Below are 27,959 nucleotides of genomic sequence, written 5' to 3'. Positions count from 1 at the left end.
AGCACTAGTTGACTTTTTATATATATATATAACAGAAACTTGAGCGGAGTGTGCCATTGTAAAAAGCAGGTATATAAAAAAAAAATAAAGGAAAATGGTAAAGTCTGATTGGTCAAACTCTTCCCCCACAAGATATGCATGAATACGCCTTCCCGTACTAAATATACTACATAACACAAATATAGAATATTCCTTGGGGAGAAATATGATAAATACAACGGATTTTGATTAAATTAATAAAGCAGTATTTAGTTCTGGGAATTTTGGGGTAATATCCTGACAATAAGAAACATATCTGCGATAGCTTAATTGAGCAGCACAAGTTCCCACTGTTGACTTAACCTCTCGTCATTCTCTGGCATAATCACCACATGCTCCTTGTCATAGTTTTGACCACCTGGAAAAAAAATAAATAAATTAATACACCTGTTTGTATTTACTATAGAATTATATATTCATACCTTTGACATCAATGACCATTCCGGGGAACGTAATGCTGCTGAGTCGTCCTGTCATCTGGGCCGTCCATGTCTGAGAAGGTTGCCGGGTCTCGTTCCATAAAATTAATTTGGCTCCGGCCTCAATATTGCCCATCACTTGAAGGCTCATGACAGGGGAAAGCTGCACAAAAATGATTGGTTGATGAAGATTTATCCATAAGTGCATCATGCTTTTTTTTTTAAAATCATGTACTTTATTCTTGATGAGTCCATCCTGATAGAACCAGATGTCACTCATGGGCTCCACTTCCGGTGCGACCACCACCCGTCCGGACTTCATCTCCTCCACCCCACCCTGGATGGACATGAGGTGACGACTGTCTGCATTTCTGATGCGGAAATAGTGCCGCTTCTGCAAAAATAATAAATAATAATAATCACAAAACTGTACTACAAATACACAAAGAAAACATTTTGTCAATTTAAATATAATTCTGTCAACAACACATGCTCGAATGTAACACCCAAGATGTTATGTGGAACTATATGTTGAGAGACCTGTCTGACTGGATACATGGAGCCAACAGTCTGCACAGAGCTGAACTTGGGCCAGTTGGTGATTTCGATAGGCTCCAAAAGGAACTGACGCCCTCTATAGTTGCTAAACTCAAATAGCACCCAGCTGGAAAGAAGAAAGACAGCATTGTCAAAATGGTATTTCCCCATTCCAGGTCCTTGGTTAAAAAAGTGAAACATTCTATTGAACATTTGCATAGAAATGAAGTTTAAAAGGTATCAGACAATATTTAAATAAACAAAAATACTTTTTGCTGTGATAATAACACAAAACAGAGATGATTCCCCCCCCCCATTAATATATTTAACTTCTGCTAATAAAAAATAGCAAATAAATCAGCTCTATTTCTTTTCTTCCATCTCTAGTCAATTCAGGTATGCCGCAGGGTTCTATCCTGGGGCCCCTTCACATCATCTTCTATCGCCTTCTTCTCTGCGCCATCTTCCCCCCCAAAACTATTCTCTTTCATCGTTTAACGGATGACACCAGAGTCTACCTCTCCTGCAAACCCAACATCTTACTTCCCTCATTACCTGGTAATCCCACCCACCTCAAACTTGATGCAATTCCACAGCAATTCCCACAGGAACTTACCAGCCACTGTTGACTCTGACTGACAGAACATGGTCATTGAAGCCCTCCGCTACCATGTTGACAAGCTCAGAGTCTGTTGCGATCTCCCTTCCCTCTAGACCTTCCAATCCAAACAATGAAATAGATGGAACTGAGAAACTCTGCACAAAAAAAGAAAAAGCTTGAGAGCCACGCCAGAAAAAAAAAAAAATTGTCTAAATTCTTCTAACCATTGGCACAGCCTTGACAGACCGGATGAAGGTGCTTGGTGTGCATCCCATGCTTATCAATGTGCTATAGCCTCCTTCTGATAAGACATACATGATTCCCGAAAAGTCTTTATTCTCATAGAGAACCCAACTGGGGGAAAAAAAAGGATGATTTTAATTTGAGACATGACACATTCCACCAACTCATTCTTTGCAATGGATTAAAAAAGTCTCACCTTCCTCCAACAACTCTGCAGGACTTGATCTGGAATTCTTCAGTTGCAGCTTCCTGTTTATAGTTGAAGATAACGCACTTGCCTCTGTATTCCGGCTCCGAGTACAATAATATCTGAGAAAGGCAAATTGAGATGCAGGAAACATGATGGTTGGATTAAAACATAAGTGCAATATCAGATATGATGACATTTGCAAGTCAGATAAAAAGAAAGAGGCAAAGATAAAACCAAATGTAAAAATCATAATATAGATACAAAATTATATCGGGATAAAATGCTCACCTCATTTCTGGTCCTGTTACCGTCAGTTGGAGCCTAAAAGCCAAGCATTCAAATTTAATATCCATCACACACTATATATATAATAATTTGTTGCTTCCATGGCCTCACCAAACGAACTGGCTGCACAGAGCAGATGCGAGTGTCTCGGGAACCCCAGTCGGCACAATTACTATAGAACCCTTTGTCCAGGATGTACTGATTACCAGAATAGTCCACGTGGGAGTATGCGACCCACCTGGTAGGAAGCAAGTCAACAAAATCAGTTAACATTTTTATTCGACATCATTAACAAAGTCCATTTCGTTTTTCGACTTACAGGCCGCTGAATACTTGGAGTGAACGGGTGTTGATTTTGTAGCCAAACAACTCAACATCCGGAATGGCCTCTGTCACTTCGAAGGTGTTCTCCTCTTGCGCAACAACACCCTCCTCTTCCTCCGGCTGCTCGAACAGCACCATTAAGGGGTCGCTCAAGTCCTACAAAAGGAAGCATCGATGAAACATTTGAACTTATATTTCATCTTTTTATTTCATATACTTACAGCTTGTAGGAGCCGAACGGAACGGAGCTCCGAGTTGGTTCCTCCCCACACCCTCCAGTCGTGGTATTCGCCTTCCTCCAGCAGGTACTGGTTGCCTCTAAATCCTTCCTTCTCATAGCCCACCCAGCTGTATTACCACAGACATAAGTTCAAATAAATATCTTGATGATGACATCACAAACATTCAAAAGTAGCACTCACATCCCCCCGTGCACTTTCAGGGATCCCACCGAGTACATGAAGGCACCCTGCTGCCTGTCCACTCGTGTCATGAAATCTCTCGTATTAGCGGTGAGCATCCTCGATTTGCCGGTGAAATAGGACCTTTCGTAAATCTCAAGCTGCGTACAAATAACGTCACATTAAATTCTATAAAATATAACATAAAATGTATTAAAACAAGACTAATTTGTAGAAATTAATATCTACTTTGTGATTTTTATTTTTTTTACCTTTGGTTCACTGATGTTTTCCACTTTTGGCTCCCCCTATGGGTGGAAAAAAACAGAACCCAAACATCAACATTCGAAGCAATTATTGCTTGTGTGTGTGTCACTTACTATTTTGAGTGGATGCAACGAGCCCACATACGGTTGTTCCACAGCCCAGGATGCGGGAGTGGAATATCCCCCGACCTCCAACACGCGAGGTGAGCCCTCGAAAAAGGGTTTGGAAAATACCAGCCACCTGTGTAACGTCATGAATCAAATTAAAACCGGCACACATTATTGTAGAAAATAAAATGACTTACAGTCCGGCATTAATGATGATGGAATTAGCCCTGATGGGGAATCCAAAAATTCTTGCATCCTCTGATGTATCTCTGAAGATAACCTTCTTGCCCTCTGCGTTCTCCTCTGGGAATAAACTGATTTCAGGGACGCTGTAGTCCTAGAGGTTGAAGAAATTCATCTTACCACTAGATGTCATCAGTACGACGTACATTTTGACAGTGAACGCGACTTACCCTCACTACTCTTCGAATAGATCCAATGACGAACCTCTTGGCTTTTGTCTCTCCCTCACTTGGTTCCCCGTTCTGTTCCTCCTTCTTCTTCTCTTCAGTGACTTTTTGGCCATTGGTCTGCTGCTCACCCTCCTCCTCCGATTGGGGAAAAGGACAAGTGATCTCGATATCGCCCTCATCCAAGGCGATCTTCTCTCCTTTGAAGTTGCGTTTTTCATACAGCACCCATCTAGAGAGGAGTGACAGCTTGTTAGTTTCATGTGCTAGTTCTGGATCATATAGGTGACTGTGGTTTCTTAAGTGCTAGCATTGTCAGTTTGCGGCTTTGGTTTTCAATGTGGGTGTGTTAACTATCCAAGATATGTGATGAGTTAGTTTAACGTAACACCCGGAAGAAACTTACTTTGAAAGAATAATAAGTCAAAATTCTAGAGAAACAAGGTGTGGAGTTCATTTGAACAATAATGCAATTTGCATTTGGCATCAGAGAAAGTTTGAATAGATCATGTGCTAGCTTTTTTACAAAATGTTATTCTGTATAATTTTGCATCTAGGCTTCTTGGAAGAATTCAAATTGTCTAATTGGTCTCATACCCTCCTCTGACCACCCTGATGGAAATGGTCTCCTGCAACTCCCAAGCTGTGGCGTCAACAACATCACTACACAACTCGATTCTCTGGCCGCACATTCCGGGCCGGTCAAAAATGTACATCTGTTGAAAGAAAAAAAAAAAAAGGGCACCGAAATTACAATCAAATTTTGTTGCTATATTCAAATGGCGGCAATAAAAAAAGTCACAATGAACTGAACCAAATTTGTAAACAAGGGAACAATTATCTCGGAAATCGAATGAATGAAGCCATCAAAGTATGAAGTCATTCAAATACTCACTTTCCCAGGACGGGGGTTGAGCTTTCCATGTTCCTTTTCTTTGGTGAGCTATGGACAAAAAAAACAAAAAAATGTTTTTATGTGCACAAAATGAACAAGCTCAAAGTCATCTGTGCTCAAAAGAGTTCTTTTTTTTCTTTCCTCGACCACATCTCTTTGTCAGACGAGTATTCATGAATGCGTACCTGTTGAACCTGATACTTAGCGGCGCTATGTGCACACTGATAATGAGGAGTGCAAGTTCACTGAAACAACGACAAGTCACTATACACTGTTGACACATTGCCCCTTAAATGGAATGTTTGGATAAGTCTCATGTGGTTGCTTTTCAACACAAGGCCATGATGTGCATTTTTCTCTATCACGGAGTTCATTCAGTTTTGTTACTATTAATAATGAAATGAAACAATGAGAAAATCACGATGAATTCACACAATTAATTTAACATGGTAGCAAAGATAATTAAGATGTGACACTATTTCTAAAAATCTCAGCAAATGTTCACATTTTTAAACAACATCCCTAGGAAATCACAATGTCTTATATAGTTTTAGAATATGCCACTCATGGTTAATAATAATAATAATCGTGTGTGTAAAGAACATCGAAGGAGACGTGTGAATGGAATTTGCCATATCAGCAAAAATTAACGTCAGCACTTGCCTCCTGAACTAAATGAAAAATCGTCAGCTTAAATAGGTGATCGTTTTTGTCAGATGTCAAGTCTACTTCATCAAATATTAACGAGAGCAAGACAAACTGCTGAGGTGTGGCCTAGTGTCAAAAACATAGACAGATAGCTGAAATGGGTGCGGAGCATCGAGAAAACATTGCCAAGAGAAGGAAGCGAGAAGTCGTGTGCCCTTAAGCTAGCTGTCACTCTATATGCATCAAGACCCTGGCAGCATTTTATCGTCTTAATGTTTTTGACAGGATGCGATATCAGTTATGAAACAACATGTACATTCTGTGCTTTCCCAGCATCCACAATTTTTCCTTCGCACACAAGGAGGAGGATGAAGCAATAAATCTCATCCTTGTTCATTATATTGCAAGAGGAATTGCACGAGGGAGGGCAGCGCTGTTGTGGGTGTGATCACGGGCGACTTTAATCGCAGCCAATGAAAGTGGCTCCTTAAATGTGGCACGTTAGAAGGACGCTAGAGTCTTGACTCTTTTTGCTATATTAGAAAAAAATCAAATAAAAATGACAACAGAGGTCCTAAAGTTAGCAAAACTTCCTGGGCCAGGAAGATTTGGCCGAATGATACTACACACAATTTTTACAATTTCATACACTGTATGCAATAATAATCATTTACGAAATAATTGTAACGATATAATTTCAATGACCACTTCTTTACAATTTCGATTTCCTTAATATAGCAATCAAACATAGTAATGTAGCCTATTTTGTTCCCCAAATGATATTTTGTACGACAGCCACAAAGCATGACTGTCATGCCTTTAACACAATGGCACTGTGTTTCTGAAAAGACATTGGTGTGTGGGCGGTTACCTATAATCATCCTTCAAGTTAATGGAGGCCATTAAAGTACTTTACCATGTTTGTCTTTGCAACACTGCATTCCTTACACACCTTTGTCCTTCAGTATCTAACCTAAAAGTTTCTAATCATTTGATTTATTCAAGTTCTGTATGTGGAATCAAGCTTATTAGTCGCTTTTTTTTTTTTTACCGTTCCTCCGATAGATATTTTGTCCCGACTTATCTCCAACCAGATGATGTTGACTCAACTTGGGCAAATACGGCAAGAAAAAAAACGACCAGTGGTAGCTGTACGGTATTCTTATGACACCAAGCGAGTGTAGAAGCTGACACTCCTTTTGTGCAAATTTTGATCAGAGAATCTGGTTTTGCCACTTTGTAACACTCAAACATGCCCAAGCATTGGCTTGGGGGGGTTTGTTGCATTTACATTATCAAATGACCTTGTGATTTTTGCATGCTTATATTATATCACCTGCCTCGCCCATTCTAAAAATCACCTTTTTTTTTTTTTATTCCCTCACCTTTAGGACTGTAATAGAAACACGGTTCACAATGATGATAGGTATGCAGAACACACCTGCTCAAAAGAATAACAAACAAGATTGCCTTCTCTTCACTTCCCTTTAAAACTTTGTCCAAGCGTTTGTGTTTTTACAAATATCGAGCTAGCGTGAATCGGGTCATGGGGTCAGTGTGTTGATACTCACATAGGCATCGGGAAAGGCTCTGTATTTGACATTCCTCTCTGGTTCAACTTTGGGGACTTGAGCTCCTCTGAGGAGATTGTTGTTGTTGATCAGTGAATTCTGTTGGTTGCCCACTGACATGGAATCATGAGAGAAGCTCATTTGCTGAGAAGAGGTACTAAACGCACTTGTGCCAATTCCCTGGCCCACCGTCTGGCCAAACTTGGCGTAAGAGGATGATTCTGTGCTGGGGAACAGCCGGTGATTCTCCAAAGAACCGGTGGGACTGAGAAGGCGAGCGCTGCTGCTACTCGAGGTCAACGATGAGATGCTTTGGAGTGAGGGGAGACCTTTGTGAGCGCTGAGGTCGTCGGATAAGCTGGAGAAGCTGGATGCGGATGGAGGAGAAGTCGTCAGAAGAGATAAGCGTTCAAAGCGAGACGATGAGTCTGTGCTGGTGTTGATTTCGCTGCGAAGATTCGAAGAACCCAAATCTGGCAACGAGCCCGAGCGGAGCACCGAGCCATGGAACTTGGTGTTCTCCTGCGTTTGATCCACCGAGGGGGATTTGTAACTTCCAAAGATGAGGCTGTTGTCTAGACGAGAGTTTGAGGATGATTGCTGTTGATTGATTGATGATGCGTTTCCGTTGAGTGATTTGTACTCATCGGAGGTATCGGAGGATTGCCTCATGAGAATACTTTTGGTGGCAGATGCTCGGACGGGCATGTCTCTCGTTGCAGGAGGCTCCTGTTGGCAAAAACAGAATTATTGCTTGTAGTTTGAACTTGATTTTGAAAGCACATCTAAAAAGGGTTAGGCTGTCAGTAATAATGTTTACACCCAATCGAAAAATGTAATACCTTCTTCATTAACTCCATGGGTGAGCGCGTGTCTCTGGAGTTGGTTCTCTTTAGGCCCAGATCAGCAGGTATTTTATAAATCCCATTCAGGGCCTCAAAAGGAGAAGATGGAGACCTCTTTGTGGGACCGGAGATGTTCGCGGTGACGGGGCTGGGGGCGTCTTCAACGATGGGCGGCAATGCCGAGACGGGGCCGGCGGTCGGCCCGCGCAGATTCACGCTTCTCGGTCTCAATGAGGGCCCCATGTTCTTCAGGGTATCCACCAGGTTGTCCATGTCAAACTGGCTGGCGTCGACGTCAGGCGAGGCCGGGGGTGTGGAGGAGGAACCCGCTCGGTCGTCAAGCTCCACCAACGTGGCCGTGAACACGCCGGTAAAACAGGATGCGTCTGTGTCGTCTGTGGAGAAGGCTGAAACAGAAGGTGATCGTGAGTTGTGGGCATGACTCGATTCGCTCTGCCTCTCCCTCAGGTGCAGCAGACACCTCCCTTCCAAAAAAAACTCCTCCCAACTAACCTGGCTGCCTGCCAAGCTCGCTTTGGCTGCTGTAGCTGTATGACGGGGCCTCGGGGAGAACAGCTGAGGAGTAGGTGCTGCTGGAGGAAGTGTCAGACAGACTGTAACTTGGACTATTTGAAAACAATGGCTCCTCTTTTGACGTAAATCTCGAGACGCCTTCAAATGTTGTTTTCCAGCCATGTTCCGTGCTCAGATTTGTTCCGTTGGACTCCATCCTACCGTAATCCAACACATCCTGTTTGGGTGTATTGTCATACTGCAGGGATACTTGACGGAATTGGTATCTGGATTCATCCAGTTTATCTGGAGGCGATTTGTTCGTGGAGAAGTTACTGCTCAGGCTGCTGTAGCCCGAATTCATTTCGACATCAGGTTCTTGGTCTGTGAGGGTCTTGGGGGTGTCAGCATTAAAGCTTTCAGAAGATGGGGTGGGGGATCTGGAAGAAATGGAAAACAATCTATATTGGCAATGTATTTTGTCATACAATCTCTTTTTTTTTTTTTAAACAGTCTATGATCAGTCAATTCTGTTCTTGGTCACAATATTAGGTACACCTACAAGCGTGGCAAAATAAAGGAACGAGATCAGAACGCAGCCAGCAGGCTGATTTTTTTTTTTTTTCCCGAATGTAATCTTTCTTGCGTTAAATCATTAATTGTTTTCGGAGTTGAGGTTGGTTGAGCCGGGCTCTTTATCACATTCAAGATCAACTTGCAAATTCAAACTCGTCAGCAGAACAAACCAAAACAAGTTGGAAGATTCGCCATGATGGCTGCTGCCAATTAAAGGTGTGGCTTGACACATGGCTCGGAATTTGCTGAGAAGTTGGCATTCCATTTGTGTCTAAAGTAGGTTGGGACATAACGTCTCATTGAGATTAAGTAAAGCGACAAATACCAATGATGACGAAAATAAAAAAACAAATCCATTGGTGACAGATTTTGGGTCGATGACAGAATTCTAAAATTCCATCCTTCTAAACAAAGTGCTTTCTTTTCTCGGGGTAACAGAAAGTCAGGAGCCAACATTTAATTCCTCATTTTAACCTTGTGACTCTGCTACAGGTGAAACCTGTATGCTGTCTTAGCTGGGGCAGGGCACTTTTTTTAACTTTCGTCACTATGATGACTAAATTTAAAGCCCAAATTTCCCAACATTTTTAAAATTCATACTTCTGAATATGTGTTTTCAAAATATCCAATGATGTCTGTTTTATTGTTAGCTTGAGACAAAGCATAACCCTCACGACTTGCTGGTAGGTTTAAATCTTTGAACGCATTTAAAGTGCAAATACAAGTATTTGCTGACATCATGTGGCGTTCAAAAAAACTACAATTGCATCTCAACACAAATGAGATTTTGATGGATTATTTGATTGGAATTTTGATGACATATTTGTCAGAGAAAAAAACAAGACTACTGTGTCATGGAGGAATGTGACCTAAATAGCTTAAGCAATGATTAAACGAGAGATTCTGCAAATATGTCCGATCCCGTGGCCTAGTTTAAAAAAAAAAAAGCTTAATATTTCATAACATTTTCAGATTTTTTATTTTATTTCTTTAAAGCTGTTAATATCTTGAAACCCTAATGTGTGGTCATAAATTTGGATTATGATTGTGTCAATGTTTTCTTCTTAGTACGAGTTCTTTGCAAGTCAACCAGATATTTTTTTTCATTGTATCCATTTATCAAAACAAATATTGCATCAATGTAGATCCCACAACTACTTTTAATGTCAAAACAATGTGTCAGCAATTCCAGAAGAAAAATCTACAAGAAAGCGTCATAGTCTGTCTTCAACTATTGACACTGCACACATCAAATTGGAAACAAAGATGCATCATGAGCTCAATACTACAAGAATGAAATAGCAAGGAAGCATTCACTACATTTCAGAAAGCTCACAATAAGCATGAATTGAGTTGTGCTCAAATATAAAATCATTCAACTTCATAGCACCTCACATGTTATTTGCTGCAAAATGAAAGGTCCGATACTCTTAAAATTCCAATAGCCAATAAAAAGAAAAAGGTCAGGCAAATGATTTCCCTGTTGTGACACCGATACTGTACGATACATAATCTTTACGTACCTGTGCACTTAATGCTTGCTACACGCCCACTCCAGTCAGAAAAAATTCCTCAGCAGACATTATAGCAAGCAATCATTTTTAGAGTTGGCGTTAAAAAAGTAAAAAAGGAAATACTACATATCTATTTTTAGAGGCCATTTTTAAACATGTCAATGGGAATGATGAGATAGCATAAATAAGATGTGGGTGCATCAATGACTGGTGCCTGAGCAATTATAGTGGATTGATGGAGTATCAACAATGTGTTCAAACTCCACATATTTTCTTTTATGAGAGGAAAGGTTGAAACATTTATGAGCCTTATCGAGTAGCTACACTGTCAGCTGAGAAAGTAGGCCACACATGACTCGCCTTGTCGTCTTGGCGCAACATGTACAGCGGATCTCTTTACATGCTTTTCAAGTGGAAGACTTTCTCTTGGGCTACACTGGAAAATCTTCATAACATTTACAAAATGGTGTCCATTCACATAAGTCTGCGAACCACAACCTAAGAAAATGTATCAAAATTGTGCAAAGTGATCTTGACACAATCAAGTTTTTTTAAAAACTTACCGTTGTTTAAGCTCAGCTTCTGTCCGATGGTCCCGTGTCCCAAAAGGTTCCTCTGTGGTTTCCCTCTGAGGATGTTGTGTGTCTACCTGCAGGTCTGACAGCTCAACTGCCACCTGGTTTGGCCGCACGCCGTTTCCTGCGCTCTCTGTAATTGTATCCACCCACTCACTCTCCTGTGTGACTCTTTTGTATTCCACCGGAGCGGCGTCTGATTGCAGCTCGACGCTGTGCGTTAACGTGCTCGAGACGACATGGGAGCTTTGCGGAATTTTTCTCAATGTATTTTCCTGATTCTTGTCATGAATTATATCTGGAATAGGTAAAAGTTGCACCGCTGTGTCTTTAAATTCATATAAGTCTTCCTGTCTTGTGTTATTCGGAAGCAATTGTGGACTTTGCACATTTATGGGCTGCTTTTCTTCACAAAGACGCTCTACTGTTTGGATGACATTGATCCAGGGTTCATTGCCCCTCTCCCCCTCCCTGCTACTGTAGGGCGGGGCAAACTCACATACCATTGGTGTTTTCACTTGCAGAACCGGTGCGGCCGGTAATTCTTCTTCTTTTATCTGCGGCAGTAGCTGAGTGACTAACTCCACAATATTTCCATCTTCAGCTTGAAGAAACTCAGTCGGCGTCTTCTCAAAGTCACTGATCTCCGACAGCCCGGGAAAACGTTCTTCTTCTTCAATTTGCTCCATAATAAGTGTCGGCTCATCGGAACTTTCCATATTGTCTTCTTCCGCGCTGAAATATAAATCCATGGTGCTCCCGTCATCTGATCCAACACTTAGATAAACTGGGCTGCATGGCATCGGATAAGTCTCTATCAGTCCAGGAGGAGGAGATGAAACTAAATCTTTATCCACATCCATTTTTATCTTCAAATCAATCGCTGGAGTCACTTCGTTTAGTTTGAAAGAGGAAAGTCCAGAATCAGTACTCGTCTCGGCGGTGACTAGCTCTTTTACTAGGATCGCCCTTCGTTTGGAGTCGGTAACTTGAGTGTCCGTCTCTTGGGATGTCACATGTTGAGAGACAGGAGGGGCCGAGTTTAAATCGAGTCTATCTTCATATCGACTGTTTGATTTGATTGAGTCGAGTTGTTCGGAATAGTAGGTAGCGGAAGGGAGATAGCTGCGGGGGGATTCGGGGTTTATTAAATCTTCAGAGGTATCGAAAGAGTAAAATGTCTGCTGGAAGGGCATCTCAGAAATATTTGTTTCCTTCTGAAAATTGGAAAGAGGTTCTGATTTGGACTCGTGGGAGATGTCAACAGGACTCGTTGGTAGCGACGAGAGGATTTCCGAGGTGAAACTGCGGGGGAACAACGATTCGTACAAAGCGCTATAAACGACGTCTTGGTCGGCGGGGGGGCTGAATATTTTGGTGGCGGCGTCAGGAAAGGTTTGCTCCATGTGAGGAAACGAGACGGCTTGTTGGACCGGAGCAGATTCTGAGGAAGGAACGGGCTCGGTGGTATGAGCTTCACCTTCTAGCGTTTGGTGAAAGGATGGTTGTCCAATCGAGATGTCGATGTCTGCGTTCGATTGTGTCGGCTCTTCGGCTAAATTTCCCACGATGACATCATCAGGAGGTTGATATGAAGAAGGTTGGCTCGACTGAGAATCCGACGTACGATTGCTTTCAAATCGGTTGGCGTCGACGGGAATGTTTTCTTTCTCTTCTGTTTGAACCGGAATGATTTTAGCTTTATCGTGCAAAGGAAGGGGTGTGACGTTTGTGAGCTGTTCCTCAAGTCCTGCTTTGGTGGTCTGAGTGTGAGGTGTTTTGTGTGAGAGAGCAAAGTAGGATTTGATGAGTTTTGAATGGATGGAAGGAGGGGATGGGATGTCAAAGCTATCTTTGGTGTCGAGGGCTGGCTGAGAAATGCTGAGCATGGCTTTTCTCTTGCCCTGATTATCCACCATCTGATGAAGGTCTGCATTTCTCTGTGAGAGAAAAATAAAAATAATAATCACACGATCATCTAGTGAATCATTTGCATTTAACTTGCATAAATTGAATTTACCTCGGCGTGCTCATGGATGTCAGGGCTATTGAGACCAGAAGTGCTCTGAGATACATTCTCCTCTTTTTTCTTCTTCCTCTTTTTCAGCAAGCCAAAAGAAAATGTGGCAAATCTGTTGGGCTTATGAAGATCTGTCTCAGAGTAGCTCAATTCTTGGGCCTGGAAAGGAGAAACAAAGAAGCAGACTACAATAATAGAAAACGCCCAAATATTCTTCTAAAATGTTATTTGCAATCTGATATTTCTTTTTTTTTTTTTAAAGGAATGCCTTAATATAGCAACAAAAGTTATCGCCGAGTTCTTATAATAGACTTTAGACAGGAAACGAAGCGAAAACCCGGTCTTCATTCCAAGCATTACAACTGCTCCACCCTAAAAAAACAATTAAAAGAATATGATCTGCTCAAACCAAAAGCAGTTTCCTAAATATGTTTCCTAAATTTTATCAGGGCACCAGACCGCCCCTGGCATTCATAACGCAACCTAACAAAAAGACATGCTTTTTTTTTTTTTTAATTGTTAGTTATTATTATTTTGGGGAGATTCCAAAACCAAATGACATCATGATGATTAAAATAGTTAATTGTTACTCTAAACCAATCTCCATAATATGCGTGGAACATAATGACCAATCGACATGTATCCGGTGACGTAAGACTTGTTGACAATTTGTTCAAGTTTTGTTGTGGTGCGTGATCCGCTAGAATGTAAACTAGGTGTGCCAATTCAAATTCTTCCTTCTGTGACACATGGAAGAAAATTGCTGATCACAGATAAGTCACGATAGCTTGATGAAATTGAAATCTTCATTAAAAGAACAAGTCTTACTTTATTTGCAGGACTGATATGCTCAATTGCATTTCTGATGTCATGTTTGCTTAGGAACTTGAGTAAATAAAATAAATAGTAACCGGATGAAATAAGAGTCCCGGATCATGATGACTTACGAAAACTGGTTCACAAATTGTCATGGAATAAAACAAACACACCACGTGCCTACTAATACATTATTGTGCACCTCAATTGATGTATTAAGACAAAATTAGTCTCGAGATTTTGCCTTTAAGCATGATAGTTGGGTAGCGCACTTGCGCCCTCTTCTGGAGAGAATAGTGTAGTGACGATGTTATTTCATCTTTGCTTAACTAGAAGTTCTGGATTCTTGACAGGATTACTCGTTAAGTTCTATCAAGGTATGCGTATGCACTTGTTAATTTGTTCATTTATAGACAACTATATCGAGCTCAAACATTCTCATCGTTTTTCTTTTTCTGATTGGAGAAGCCACAAATTTGCGTGGAAATTAATTGCTGAAAGGAAAGCGAGCCAGGAAGAAACCCGGTAGTGAAAAAGACAACATCAATCAACCTGTGGTTTGATTCGCAACCAATAGGTTCCCACGTCAAGATGCAAGAAAGAATAAATGATGAGGATTGTCGCTGACCTTTGACCTGGGTCCGGTGGCATATATAGTTGAGCTTGTCTTGTCCAAGACGTTGTCAGCCCAGCCGGATCCGTTCACTGGACCGGGAATGGGTTCAGCAGGACTGAGGATCACACAATTAACAGCAAATTTTGATTATCGCCTGACTTTTTTTTTTTTTTTTTTTTTTTTAAACACACCAATGAATCATTGTTTGAAGAATGTTGATCAGAACCGGCTAAACAGAGATTGACGTTGCGTTTCTCGGAACAGCATTCCGTATTCTGCAAGTGTAACTTTTTTGCAGCAAGGGAAGTATGTATCAATGTGAAGGCTAAAGTTCACAAATAAATTGAAATTATCAATCAAACATGTCATCAGAGCTAAAATGATGCAATCTGCCATTTTTAACTTGTTTGATTTCCCTTTTTTTATCCAAAGCGGGTCTTCCAATGAGTCCTCACTGGATACACACATCGGCTCATCTCCTTCGCACAACTGGAAGGTCCAGCCTCATAGCAAAGTGACATCTCAAGTCAAATTTATGGACTTGTGGTTCCAAGTCGTAACGACCTTCATGGCTTTTTTTTTTTTTTTTTTTTTTTTTAATTATTCAATTCCTGGAGTTAAGCTTTGAAGACCTGTTTTAGGCACTTTGAAGAGCACAGTTTGTTTTTTTCAGCCTCGATTCACTTGCGCAATCCCTCAATATGTTCACAGTATGGCCCCTTCAAACATAAGCACACACATACTTACAAAGCTACCATTGTTTTGCTTCTGACAACCATCAACATTCAGAGTTTGCTTTAAATCCTCGTCCATCATTCAGTAGCACGTGGGAAACATACGTTTGCCTGATGTACATCTTTCCTATTTACAGATTAAAAGCAAAACGCTTATTGTGATGACAGACAAAAAAAAAAAATATCTTTTGAGGATGCAGTTAGAATCATGGAAAAAAAAAAAAAAAATCGACATTTTAAAAAAATAAATAAAATGTAAGCAAAAAATTTAAAAAATTACTATGCAAAAAGTCATCACAGATTAAAAAGACACTGCATTGTCAAATGCTTCTGATATGAACATATTTATTTTATTATTTTTGAATTTTTTCGGTGTTTAACCTTTCCCCCAGTCACCAAGCATGCGGCTCTTGGACAAATTTTTACTTTCCACTATGCAAACACGAAGCGCCAGTTAGTGTCGCCTGTAAGCACACAATGAACAACACTGTGGCATTGTTTTTGTATTTCCACCCTTTTCAAAAATCTATATGTATCACGAGCAGACAAAACTAAATATTGCATCTTTCCTTAATTGAAATGTACAATAGATAAACAATGTCAGCGTTATTCTCAATATCTAATTAGAACAATTATTAGAAAACATTGTTAATCATATAATGATCTTGTTTTCTGCCCAGCACATTAACGCCTAGCAAAAAACAGAACCAGTCAAAACCTGCAAAACATCAGCTGTAGATCATGCAAAGATTTCTATTTTGTATAATTTATTTAAATATCAGTGATGATGTACACAAATAGCTTTCCCCCTTCTCCCAGTAAAAACACATCCAACAAAATTGGAGCCACCAGGGAGGATTATGAAATGTTCCACAAAGTCTGCACTGGGAGGAATGTTGACTGGATATTACTTAAGATATTTATCATTACGGTTGTAATTTGCATTGTAGTGTGGTCACCGGTGACCTTTAACCTGCACAACTCGATTGAAAAAAAATAGAGGAATAAAAATAAACAGCTGCCATTATGTGGTTGCACACGTGTGCAAGCTCATTTCAGTACAACGAAGAGGGTGTGCACACTTATGCAACCACATTACCTCATTTGTGTTTACTCCCCGCCGCTAAAATATTAGGTTTTTTTTTTTTTTTTTTTTTCAATTGGGTGGTGCATGTTATGAGTCACAATAATGGTGAAACAAGTTTTTAGAATTATTTATCTTAGTCTCTCTTTTAATATCACAAAAACTTGACAGTTGAACAGGGGTGTGCAGACTTTTTATAATCACAGTATGTATTTCACTTTTACTTTTACATAAAATTACACAGCACTGCTGTCCCTGAACAAAACAAAACTGCATTTTGCGTGTGAAAGTAAAACAAAGTAAGAACCTGTAATTGGCTTGGCTTAATGGGGACAAGTGCTAGAGAAATGCATGGATGGACAAAGCACAAGGTTAACATTTTGTATTTTATATTTGATTTGATATCCATCTACTTGTTCTCACTGAGGTCACAGCAGCTGGTTCTTATTTCAGATGACAATAGCCTTCAATGAACCAAACACGCATGTTTTTGGAATGCATGGCCAAACATCATGCAAACACAGGAAGCTCATGCAAACATCACCCAAGTGCATTTGAGGCCTACTGCTACTTCACTCCATAGACACAGTTTGGACTTCAAAATATTACTTCATGCCACATAAGCACCAAATTATTACTTGGGAAAACAAACGTACTCAAATAAGAAGTCCAAATTAAAACAAATAAATAATGGATGGCCCTTGACAGGTGCTAAGAATGCCAAGATCTTGAAGACCATAAGTTGCAGCTACTTCACTTTGGTGATGGAAGGTCCCCTCCATAACACAACTGTTGCGCAATGACGCAATATCAATAATTCCATTGTATGGTGTACTAACACGTCTTTTAGTAAATTAGCCAGAGTTGATTGTGCAGGTAAGAATTCCTAATATGGGTAAAATAGCCGTCTGCAAACAAAATGACGTCATGTGTGCAAACTTTACCTGAATACCTGCTGCTTCTGCGAAGAAGTGCTTCCCTTCGACTTCAGCTTCAATTTAGGCAATTTGAATTTCTTTTTCTCGTCCGTTTTGTTCACCGACGACTCCTCCAAATGAGGTTCACTCCTGGAGAAAAAGTTTTTGAAGGATTTTTTACTGAGCGTCTTCTTTGCCATCGTTGAGAATCGAGCGAGCGATCAGCTCCGTGGATGAGAAGCGCGCAGTAACTCCGATTACATAAATTATGCGCGCTACGGAGACGCCTCAAAGATGATACTTTGTTTTGTTGTCAGATAATGTCAGATGACAGTTTGCCTTAATGCAGCCTCTAGTGGAGAACTAAAGGTGGTGTGAAGTTGTTACACTCCCACCAGAAGACACGCCCACATTGATCAAACGCAAAAATGAACAGTTTTTGCGCGCTTAAAAAAATTCTAACGCTCTTAGGATGGCTCTTATTTATTATGGGGGCACTTAGTTCTTGAAGAGAAATAAAATATTTATTTTATTGTGTCAATTACTTGAAGATAGACCGGTTTTGCAGAGCAGCTCCCATATCCCCCTGCTGCCTTTGGCCAAATTCTCCAACGGGACAGCCGCAATAAGTCCTCAGGGACATTTGGCATATTGTCACCCTTTCTTTAGAAGAAGTTTTTTTTTTTTTTTGTTATACTTCAAACTGTACCTTGACTTTGACAATAACTAGAGATCCCGTGGGAAGTAAAATGACTCCTCAAAGTACCACTTAGAAAATTGTTACTGTACTGTAAATAGATTTTGCAGGTACTTTTATTTTTCAAACATCCAAAATGGAAACTGCGCTCTTTGTCTAAGGAGGCTCATTGCTGATGAGGACACCAATGTAAACATGTCTTAAATAAAATGAAATAAAAGTCAACAGATTGAGATCTTAATAATCTTATATGGACAAAAAGAGGGACAGCAGCAATTTATTGACTCTGTGATTTTTTTTCTCTTCAATTTCTCAGTAAAAGCAAAACACAATTATAAGAGGGAACAATCATGTCACCAGTTTTTTTTCCCCCATTGTAAGTAATTTTGACATCTTTGCGTCGTACTGTCTCAAATATTAGCTTGAAATTGCCTATTTAAGCAAAACTATTTCTTACTGGCTATTTTTCCAGTCAACTGATCACATTTGCGCCTCTTTCAGTGTTATATTCCATCAAGTGCCAAATTCCATCACTCGATGGCGACATAATTCCAAAACAGCACAAAATAATTATTGGCATGCGAGTGTCCTATTCTTCCGCTAGGTGGCGCTATTATAACGTTATCAAACGACGCTGGGGTTAAAGCCTACATGTCAACTACTGTAGTACAACAAAAGACAACGTGTAATGCAAAACATTCAAATAAATGTGTAACATTGTCCCCAATCAACACACGATCGACAAGATTGAGAATTTAAAAGATATCAAATTAAAAACAGCAATCATAATGCAATTTTCTAATTGGGAGACTATCTGAGATTTATTGATACAAAAATCATAAACCATTTCAAAAATATTCTTGGTTGGAGACTTAATAGATACAACCTAACTACATTTTCCATTGCCCTTCGAGTTAAATATGATATGTGTGACATAATTCTTTTCCTTGTACGTAATTCATAGTTGGTCCTTTCATTTTCCTTAGCCCAATCTGTCTTGATTGACCCTATACTGACGTTAACTCATAAATTCGTGTGAACATTTGTACTCTTTATCTTAACACTTTTACCTTTAGACCAGGTTGTCCTAACCAACTCAATGTGTTCTAATTAAACAGCCACACCCATGGCTGTACTTTGCATGGCCTTTCACTGCTGACGGACAAACAACAGCAACTGAAAGTAAAGCGAGTATGACTCACAACACGGACTCTGTACTTACTGGGAAATGAATTTGCCACATGGCACAGGGGGATTTTGTGAATCTCTACAGGATAAAATGATAGCACTGTCACGGCTCACCTACTTTAGACAAATAAGGGGTGCATAGAATATATAACTTATTTTCCCCTTTAATTATTTTTGATTTATTTTTTGCTCTAATACAAGAGACAATTAATTTATGTATTTATCTAAGCAGGAATAAAATACAAAAAATATATATATATATTTTTTCTATTGTGAAAACTGACCAACCCTGCTTTCACTTTAAAATTTTAAATGAATGATGATTTCAATTCACCCAAAACAACAAAGGTGTGCCAGACAATGGGCTCAAACTGAAAAGTAATATATTGCACCACCACTTTTAGGTGGTACTGAACACTTGGCTGTTTCTCCAAGGTGTACGTGGCCTTCACTAAAACTCATCTGGGACACTAAAGCTGCACACGTGAGCGAGGAAATGATTGTGAAATGACTGCTATCTTTGCCATTCTTTCATTTTTCTTCCCCTCCCCAAAGTCGCTCTATACTGAATCACCCGAGCCTTGTCATCATTTCTAAGAAGAGATTACTTCCGACAATCCCAGCACACACACGTAATGTGTTCAAACAGGTCTCGTAAAACTCTTATGTCCATGACTCTCTGAAATGTCCAAAATTGGCCAATTAGTTTTTGTCAAACATGGTTTCATTCTTAGTGACAATGATGTCATCAGGCATCACATACATTGCCTGTAAATTCAAATTTCAAGATGCATTATTGCTTGGGAAATTTCTCAAAAGCTCTTTTAAAACCATGAGATTTTTGTCTACTCATATGTATTGTTCTTTTTTTTTTTTTTTTTTTTATGTTCTTCTGTTGGCAAGATATTTTATAATGCACACAGGCAACTTCCTCAAAACGTACAGGCCCAACTAGAAAATGAGAATACAAATTGTAGTCATACAAAAAAAGTCTGTTTTTTTGGGTTACAGTCCAACACTTGATGTGGACATCATTTTTTTGAACCATTAGAAATATTTTATTATTCCACAGTATCCCCAACCGATTGGGCATATTAATTGATCCTATTTTAAGATGCATCTACATTTATGACTTGCCATCATTTACATTGTTTTATCAGTCTCCAGTCTTTATTTTTTGTTTATATATCACTTCCGCATGACTAGTATTTAGGTTTTGACAGTTCATCAAAAACATTCCCGTCAATGTTGCAGTATGGTATTGCGCCACAAATAAGAATTTTGAGACGATTTTACTTGGGCACGTACGTAGGCGTTACTGATGTGGGTACTCCCACGCAGAGTAGTAAGAGGAAATAAATTGTTTTTTTTGGGGGTTTTTTTGGTCAAAGACAGGACATCACATGCAAACCGAAACAAAAAACTATAGCAGAGGATTACTGGAAAGAGCAAATTTTTGATTTGTTGATGAAACCTTTGACTCACGGGAAAAATCAGTTCACACGCTCATGTGTGTACATATAGTGTTGAAACAATCTTTATTACACTACGTCGTATAAAAGTATCATCAAAATAGTCTCTTACATAAAAATTCTTACAATCTCAAACCAGTTAAAAAAAAAAAACTACAGGGTCAAACCTTGGAAAAAAACGTTTTCTATTTGTACTAAAAACGATTTGGATTGAGACGTAGGAACACCTGTAAAAAATGGAATCCAGTGCAAAGCTACAGCGACCTACTTTGAGTCCTCAATAAAAACTGAAAGCATGGAAATAAAATTTACTTTCACATCTGTAATCAAGCAAAAGCAATTTTCGGCTATATGTATTTCGTTCCATACGGTGATTAGCTACCGCCTAACAGTTCTCATCTTGCAAAATGATTCTAACAACGATAATTTGGCAAATGCTCATTCAGATGTAAATTAAACATACCAGATTTGACCCTTTTTTTTATTATAAATAAATAAATTAACAAATTGTAAAATAATTTGTGCACACAAAACACAAAGTAAAGCAAGCAAAAATAAACCAAGACAATTGTTAATATTCCTGAGTCGTTTCAATGTCTACCATCAAATAAACAACAATAAAGCTAAATAAATAAGCATCTCTAATTAAAACAGGTGTAAATATAATAAGTTAACACACACCTAAATAAAACTACCTGAGTAAAAGCAATTGACTTCACAGTTTGACAATATCATTTTGTATTATTCATTGGGAGGAAGCACAATTTGTCGAATCAAACACCACGTCCAGTCTTTGGAATGCTGCTCACATTTTAAAAAAAAATAAAAGGAAAAAAAAATCGGATATATTTCATCTCTTCAGTCAAAACAGAGGCTACTTTTGGCGACATTTGTTTCTCTATTTAGTCCATCTTGAAATCTCCTTTGCTCCTTTCAAGGCTTTGTTTGGTTGTATCTCACTGACCCTCCAACTTGACCGTCGAACTCTTGTGAAGATGGACGACGCTAGCTCTTTCCTGATAGGCCGCCAGAGAACTGTGCTGGGAAACCTGGGCTGCTGATTGGCTGACAGGTGCGTTAACAGCCAGAGTCAGAGCTTTGAGTAGAAAGGTGGCTTCTTTCTGGTCCTCCTTGCCCTCACCTTCCAAGGTACGAGCAAGCCATCTCTCCACAGCCTCCTCCACCTGTGACGCCGACGCCGTTTCCGTGAGAGTGTCGGATTCTTGGCTAGCGTCAAAACGCTCGAGCATTTCTTTCATGTGAATGTTGACCGGCGAGCCTGAGTTGGCCGGGCAGCAGCTGCGTTGGTGGATGCGATGGGAGAAATGGTGGAAGAAGGCCTGGGAACACATCTGACAGTGGTAAGGTCGATCACGGCTGCTGTGGAGACGACGATGCAGCTTGAGGTGGATGTATTGAGTGAATTTGGTGTTGCACAGTTTGCACTGGTAAGGTTTTTCCCCAGAATGAAGTCGAAGGTGAGTTTTCAAGTTGCTGGTGCTACTGAAACGCTTTTGACACACCTGGAAAATATGAAACAAGATTTCTCAAAAGTCATCCAGTCACGTAAACGATTGCGACAGACGGCAGCATTGATGTCGGGATTATTTTGGGCTCAATGTGGAATGACGCGGAGTGTTGTTATTCTTGTTCTTTACCGCAGGAATTCTATAACCAGTTCTGTTTGACAGCACTTTCAACTTTCTCACATATGCTAGGAAAAGTCATTTTAGCTGATTAAGTTCCCGCAAAGGACAACATCCGGATGACACATTGCGCAAGAGTTTTATAACCCGTTTTTTTTTTTTATGACACTAATTTAAACATACCTGACACTCATGCGGCTTCTCTCCTGTATGGACGAGGTGGTGCTTCTGTAGATGAGCCAGTTGAGTGAAACTTTTTTTACACAAGTTGCACTGGAAAGGTCTCTCGCCGCTGTGTACTCGAAGGTGGACCTACAGTGACAAAAACCACAATTAAACCAGAGCCCTTTCGTACGAGTGCAAACACGCGGATATCCAAGTCCCTACCTTGAGATTCGACAGCTGTCCGAAGGTCTTTGCGCAAATATTACATTCATACTTGATCTTTCCATTCTGTTTTGTCAGAGGATAGGGCAAGGATTTGTGCCCGGGACGATTGCGTGACCCCGAGTTGCCTTTGGTAATGTCCAACGTTAGGTTCATCGCTTCCTCGTAACCAGAGGAAGTATGTCCGGGCGAGGGAAATTGCCTCGTTGGCTTGGGAACAGGAGAGAGGTCAGGGGTGGCCGGGGCACCTCTCGGTGGGGACACGTTAGGGGTTAGCTCTTTCAGACCGCCTTGTGGGGATGAAGAGTATGGCAAGGACATTGTGAGGAGGTTAGGGGTGCTGAGGGGAGGGTATGGGATACCATCCGTGCCGAGATAGCTACCATACCGGAGGGATCCTCTAGAAGGCAACATTCCGGGGAACGGAGGGGAGTATGAAGGGAGGAGGAGGCGAGGATAGTGCGAGGTGAAGGGAGGAAGGAGCTGGTAGGGCGGCTGGAGGGGTCTGGATTGAGGGTAAAGCGGGTGAGATGATACCAGGCCTTCCCTGTGGCCATAGAGGCCGTGGAGGTGAAGGGGTAAATTTCGTTGGTCAGGTGATAGTGCCGAGAGGTGATCGGGTAAGTAAGGAGGATTCACTCCGTGCCTTTGTTCGGGCTGAGGGGATGGAATGAACTCCACTTGGTGCCTGTCCATCTTTTCCTGTTTCTCAATCTTTTTGCTGAAATCCATGATTTGGTCATCGGGAGTATCTGGAGGAGTGTCTCTCCCTAACATCTCCACATCCACTTCTTCATCATGTCTCTCCTCTTTCACTTCTTCCTTTGTTTTCTCCTCGGGCCACATTGGCTGTTTGGCGTTTTCTTGCTCGTCGGCAACATTCATGTTCTCTGCAACAGACGGAAATTATTTTGAGTGGAATGCTAAGTTAAAATATAGGAAGGACTTGAATTTCATATATGATGACAACACATCCACCCACGTATGCCGCTCCCAGTGATAGTAAACGATTAGGTTTGACTCATAGCGTATAAAACCATCCGGTGTAAGTTTCTCTTTGTCAATTCAAGTCATGATGTTGTGTGGGAGAATAGCTTGGTGGTTAAATGAGTATCCATGTGTCATGTCACGTCTGCGCCGCTGAAACAATAATTAGTGGATAATTTACACAATGCGTCAGCTTTTTTTTTGGGGGGGGGGGGGGTTAACTTCCATCAGTATTCAGGTTTACTTCTTTTTGTCTGACAAGTTGGAATGTGCCTAATGCTTTGCCAGCGTTTGGATTTCACCTTGAAGCTAAAATAGTTCATAATAGTCATGACAAATGTTGCGCAAGTACAGACTTTGGAATGAAACTCGTGTGAGTGCTTTTAGACTTTTAACAATGTAATTACACTGCTGTACTATTAGTCACTGGGAGTCATTCAACTTTGGAGCAATACACAATCACTCTGGATGAGGATATAATGCTGTTGTGTTTGGTTAATAGCTTTTTAAAAATGATTCACTGAAGGACTTTAAACATCCATCATTCTCATTTCACGTCCAAGATCGATATCAGGGCCGTCACACTAAATATATGATAGAAGCAAATCCTGATTTGTTTTCTTTTAATGACTAAATATTATTTTTTAATATATATATATATATATATATAGAGAGAGAGAGAATTTTTTTAAATCTTGCACTCACTGTGTTTGTTATTCTCCTGCTGACTGCATAACCTCTGGGCAAACTCTTGGCTGTACCACACAAGCAGCTCCTGTTTGGGTTCCACCGGCCGAATGGTGTAGAAGTAGATGTCTCGACCGTTCTGGCACGCCACCAGGTTCTGCTCGCTCAAAGATCGTGCCGGGTTGACGTAACGCATCCAGTTGCTCCTGTGGACGTCGTAGCCATCGATGAAGTTCTGCAGTTGCCCGTTGCTATAAATCTGCAACAAGCCCAAAAAAAAAACTATTTTTGAGTCAATGCACTTAGTTTGTATGCATTTTTTTTCATACTTAATGTATAGCTGAATTGGGGAATAAAGAAATTTATAAAGGGAGTAAAAGTACAAACATTCAAGCCTGCCATGTACGTTATCCTCAATCTTCTTCCGTTCTAATGTGCTGATCGTTCCTCAAGTGCGGGCGGGCCTCACTGTGTGTTGTGTGTGTTCTGTCAATCCTGTGTATTTGTGCTTGAGCTGTCATTCTATTTGTAGCTTGGAGGCGGGCTTCACTTTGCTGTGTCACGCTCTCTCTCTCTCTCTCTCTCTCTCTCCCTTTCACTCTCGTCATTGACAGTACCGGTAGTCAGAAATAGTTCCACTTCTCTTTGAAAGAAAAAAAAAAAAAACACAACTGGCCGGCAGCCAAATTGTACACGTATGTACTTGACTGAACTAAGAAATGTAATTGAGTTCATGAGCGTGGGTTCCCACTTCTGCTCACAAGGTTACAGGAAATAAAGCCGGAAGGGAAATACCATTCACGGGAAAAAGAATGGGAATTCACTCGGGAGAAATTATATTTCCTGAGTGACGCAGCAAGTTCCAGTAAAGATGTGATGACCATTTTTAGTTTGTGTACTAACAGTTGTGTTTAAAAAAATAAAAGGCCCAAGGAAGGTCATTTCATCAAAACTTACCCTCCAGAAGTATTTTCTGTTGGCCTGTTTGGGGACATTGTCTTTGGTGTAGATGTCTCCTTGCAGAGGACCAAATCGAGTCCCCTGAGGAATGTACTCTTTGCTGAACACACCGCTCACCTTCAAAACAGATCACAAGTACATTTAACATACACAATCGTCTACTAAAATGTTATTCCTTATTTTTGGATCAATTGTTTTATTTACAAATTGTATGGCGTAATGTTGGTGACTTCTTCACACTGACCCAGTCAGCTCAGACAGCAAGTTTAAAGCTCCAAGGTGGCCTACTTTCCTTCACTAATGACTTCACCCACTGACTGGAATTATACTTTACTTTCTCTCACCTACTGATCCCTGACCCGCTGTCCATTTTAAAAGCGGCGAAACCAGCCAGGATGCGGTTTAACCTGTTTCTCGATGAATGTGGCATGCACTGGGTTTGACCTGCAAAAATATTTTCACCTGACTCAAAAGAAAAAACAACTTTTTTGGGGGGGGAGAAATTCAAAGAATTCTACGTGTTCATGGATGCAGGTGCAAATGTTCTATTTTGAATTCATGCAAGCTTCCTTTTATTATTATTATTATTATTATTATTGTCATTATTATTAATTTATTCATTCTTTCTATTTTTAATTTGATTAATTTTAGGCTTATTTTATTTCTGCAATCCACCCCCAGTCACACACACCAGGCTACAATCTGGATATCTTGAGAAGCTTTGTGTTCCATCTTTAAACTGACCCCCACCCCCGAGCCAATCCACTAACCCCAAAAGTAAACACACTCTCCCTCTTTCTGCCATTGAGGAACGACCCTTCAAAAGGATTACCAAACCACCTTATGAAAAGGTCAACTATTAAAAACAACAACATGACCTAAATCTCTACGTGGTTGTTTATCATGTCATTAAAGAGCAGTGCTTCAAAGTGTTCGTGTGTGTTTTTTTGGGGTTTTTTATTTTTAATTATGCCAGGAACTGGTCATTGTGGACATTGTGTGTGTGTGTGTGTGTGTGTGTGTGTGTGTGTGTGTGTGTGTGTGTGTGTGTGTGTGTGTGTGTGTGGCAGTGCATATTCATGTGAAGTGATTCTTGGATGTGCTGAACTGGTGTGACAGGGCGTATTGTGCTAAGCCGGCGTTGCGTGGATAACCAAGCGCTTTGCCGCCGCTGCTCAACCGCTCAGGTTGTTGCGAGGAAGGCGGAGGGGAAGCGGGTGGGGGTTGCGTCGTGTGCAGAAAAACCCAATACCCCACGCTATCCCCCCCCACCCTCTCATCTTTTTTTTTTGTTGCTAGAATTGGAAATAGCCTGTATGCCTGCCAGGTTGAGGCCTGATGCCTGGCTGGTCAGCCTGTTCCCAACGAAAGTTAATCATCTGGTTTTAACCTAAATCCCCCCCCAACCAACCACTCACCCACGCACAGCCACCATGCCCACCCCCTCCGCACGCTCCGCAACAACCTGACAACCCCCCCTAACTGGCACTTACTGCTCATGTGCCATCTGCCACGTGCACATAGAGTAAAGAAAAAAACTTTTGTTTGTCAATTTTTATTTGTTTTTAAAAATCATATCCTTGATTGCTTCATGTAATCTTAAATAAATTTGCAAGCACTATTTGGGAGAAACCATTTTCTGTCCCCGGACCTCCATCTCATCAAACGCCAAAAACGATTGTGACTATTTCGCCACTAACACAACTTTGGCTTCTTTTGGCTAGTATTTCCAAAGTCCCAATTCCAAATCTGATTGAAAGTTTTAAAAGAGCTCAAATTCTTTGAGTCCACTCCACTTATCCTCTTCCACTTTCAATATGAGTAATGCTGCGATAAGTCTTCAAAGCCTTGACGTGTGAATTTCTCCGTGTAGATTGTGACTTACTCTGAAGTCACAAACTCATCCCGGAACGAGTCGGTAGAAAACAGTTTCGCCTTGACGACAGCGACAATAAAGAGCTGTATTTTAGGAAAGGAAACTACCTTGGATTTGAGCCAGTTTGCTTCCAGCACATGACTTCAAGCACGTTTGACTTCTTTCTTATTGTCATTCTTCATTGGAAAACAATCATATATGTTGGCAAAAGGGAGATTTAAAAATAAGACGGATATGATGGACCGCGATATGAAAAATACCTTTGACGTGATAGTCATCTAAGTTTGTAGATAAAAGAACGAAAGTGTTGACAAAATCTTGGACCAGGCACAAAAAAGGAAGAGGACACAAAGATAAGTTTGCAAACTATTGATAACGACTGTCGAGAAACTATCTGCCACCCATTTTTTTTTTTTTGGGAAAACCAAGCAGTCAGCTGACTGAAGTGTTATCGCAAAGTGCATGAATCATCTGAGTGGAAGAATCTGAGGGAGGTGGAGAAGGGTGTGTTTGATTGTAAAGAAAGCAAACAAGGTGTGATATGATCAACTGGCATGATCTAACGTCATAGTGTCTGGGTTTGTTTGTGTGTGTTTGTATGAAGGGTGTATTCCGTTTTGAAAGCAAAAGTAAAACTTTGGAGATATTTTTTTTTCCATTAACAGTTGTTTTTCCACAACCCAAAACTGCTCTTACCTCATCCTTGTTGTATTCAAAGGAAAGGTTGCGTGGAATAGAAGTCATAGCCTTTGGCAGGTTGAAACTTGGGTTCGACACTTGATCCGGTACAATGTAGGTACAATTGAGAGCAAAGTCAATTTCTCTCCAAGTGCTCATATCACTTTGTGTGCTTTCCTCCTTCATTTTGGTGAAATACACTGCAGGTGACAGACGAACTTCTGTTGGCTTTGG

The 27,959-nt window shown here is 40.5% G+C and overlaps 2 protein-coding genes across 3 annotated transcripts; both read right to left on the bottom strand.

Moving 5' to 3' along the window:
• Positions 1 to 249: 249 nt before the first annotated feature.
• crybg2 (crystallin beta-gamma domain containing 2) lies at positions 250 to 17,498 on the bottom strand. The gene is made up of 25 exons (XM_085900443.1): positions 17,175 to 17,498; positions 14,425 to 14,527; positions 12,981 to 13,139; positions 10,949 to 12,900; positions 8,296 to 8,735; positions 7,780 to 8,189; positions 6,938 to 7,666; positions 4,719 to 4,766; positions 4,421 to 4,539; positions 3,827 to 4,055; positions 3,611 to 3,750; positions 3,420 to 3,546; positions 3,312 to 3,347; positions 3,061 to 3,200; positions 2,860 to 2,986; positions 2,634 to 2,794; positions 2,426 to 2,552; positions 2,318 to 2,350; positions 2,036 to 2,148; positions 1,821 to 1,950; positions 1,612 to 1,751; positions 999 to 1,122; positions 694 to 852; positions 462 to 621; positions 250 to 397 (listed from the first exon to the last, which is right to left on the bottom strand). Exons 1-25 carry the CDS (start codon positions 17,345 to 17,347, stop codon positions 306 to 308), a joined length of 6,171 nt encoding a protein of 2,056 aa, XP_085756569.1. The 5' UTR covers positions 17,348 to 17,498; the 3' UTR covers positions 250 to 305.
• Positions 17,499 to 20,538: 3,040 nt separating this feature from the next.
• Positions 20,539 to 27,929, bottom strand: prdm1b (PR domain containing 1b, with ZNF domain). 2 transcript variants are annotated; one of them, XM_085901354.1, is made up of 6 exons: positions 27,744 to 27,929; positions 25,169 to 25,288; positions 24,230 to 24,470; positions 22,538 to 23,427; positions 22,334 to 22,462; positions 20,539 to 22,027 (listed from the first exon to the last, which is right to left on the bottom strand). In XM_085901354.1, the coding sequence occupies exons 1-6, from the start codon at positions 27,909 to 27,911 to the stop codon at positions 21,461 to 21,463; spliced, it is 2,115 nt and encodes a 704-aa protein (XP_085757480.1). In that variant the 5' UTR covers positions 27,912 to 27,929; the 3' UTR covers positions 20,539 to 21,460. The 2 variants fall into 2 exon arrangements, with proteins under 2 accessions (XP_085757480.1, XP_085757479.1); XM_085901353.1 differs by lacking the exons at positions 25,169 to 25,288; positions 27,744 to 27,929 and adding an exon at positions 24,599 to 24,703 and having other exon boundaries at positions 20,541 to 22,027.
• Between the last annotated feature and the right edge of the window lie 30 nt (positions 27,930 to 27,959).

Source organism: Syngnathus leptorhynchus, chromosome 20 (genome assembly GCF_054491065.1).
Source record: "Syngnathus leptorhynchus isolate UIUO chromosome 20, UIUO_Slep, whole genome shotgun sequence".
In the NCBI taxonomy this organism is placed as follows: domain Eukaryota; kingdom Metazoa; phylum Chordata; class Actinopteri; order Syngnathiformes; family Syngnathidae; genus Syngnathus; species Syngnathus leptorhynchus.
This window is presented reverse-complemented; position numbering and strand designations above follow the sequence as displayed.

Coding starts and splice junctions, on each gene's coding strand:
- crybg2 (XM_085900443.1), bottom strand. CDS start 17,347: ATGGCAAAGAAGACGCTCAGTAAAAAATCCTTCAAAAACTTTTTCTCC. Junction 4,767..6,937: donor GAGCCTTTCCCGATGCCTAT/GTGAGTATCAAC, acceptor TTTTGTCCATAG/CTCACCAAAGAAAAGGAACA. Junction 3,547..3,610: donor ATCATCATTAATGCCGGACT/GTAAGTCATTTT, acceptor GACGTTACACAG/GTGGCTGGTATTTTCCAAAC.
- prdm1b (XM_085901354.1), bottom strand. CDS start 27,911: ATGAAGGAGGAAAGCACACAAAGTGATATGAGCACTTGGAGAGAAATT. Junction 25,289..27,743: donor TTGAATACAACAAGGATGAG/GTAAGAGCAGTT, acceptor TCTGTTTTGAAG/GTGAGCGGTGTGTTCAGCAA. Junction 22,463..22,537: donor GACAGCTGTCGAATCTCAAG/GTAGGGACTTGG, acceptor TTGTCACTGTAG/GTCCACCTTCGAGTACACAG.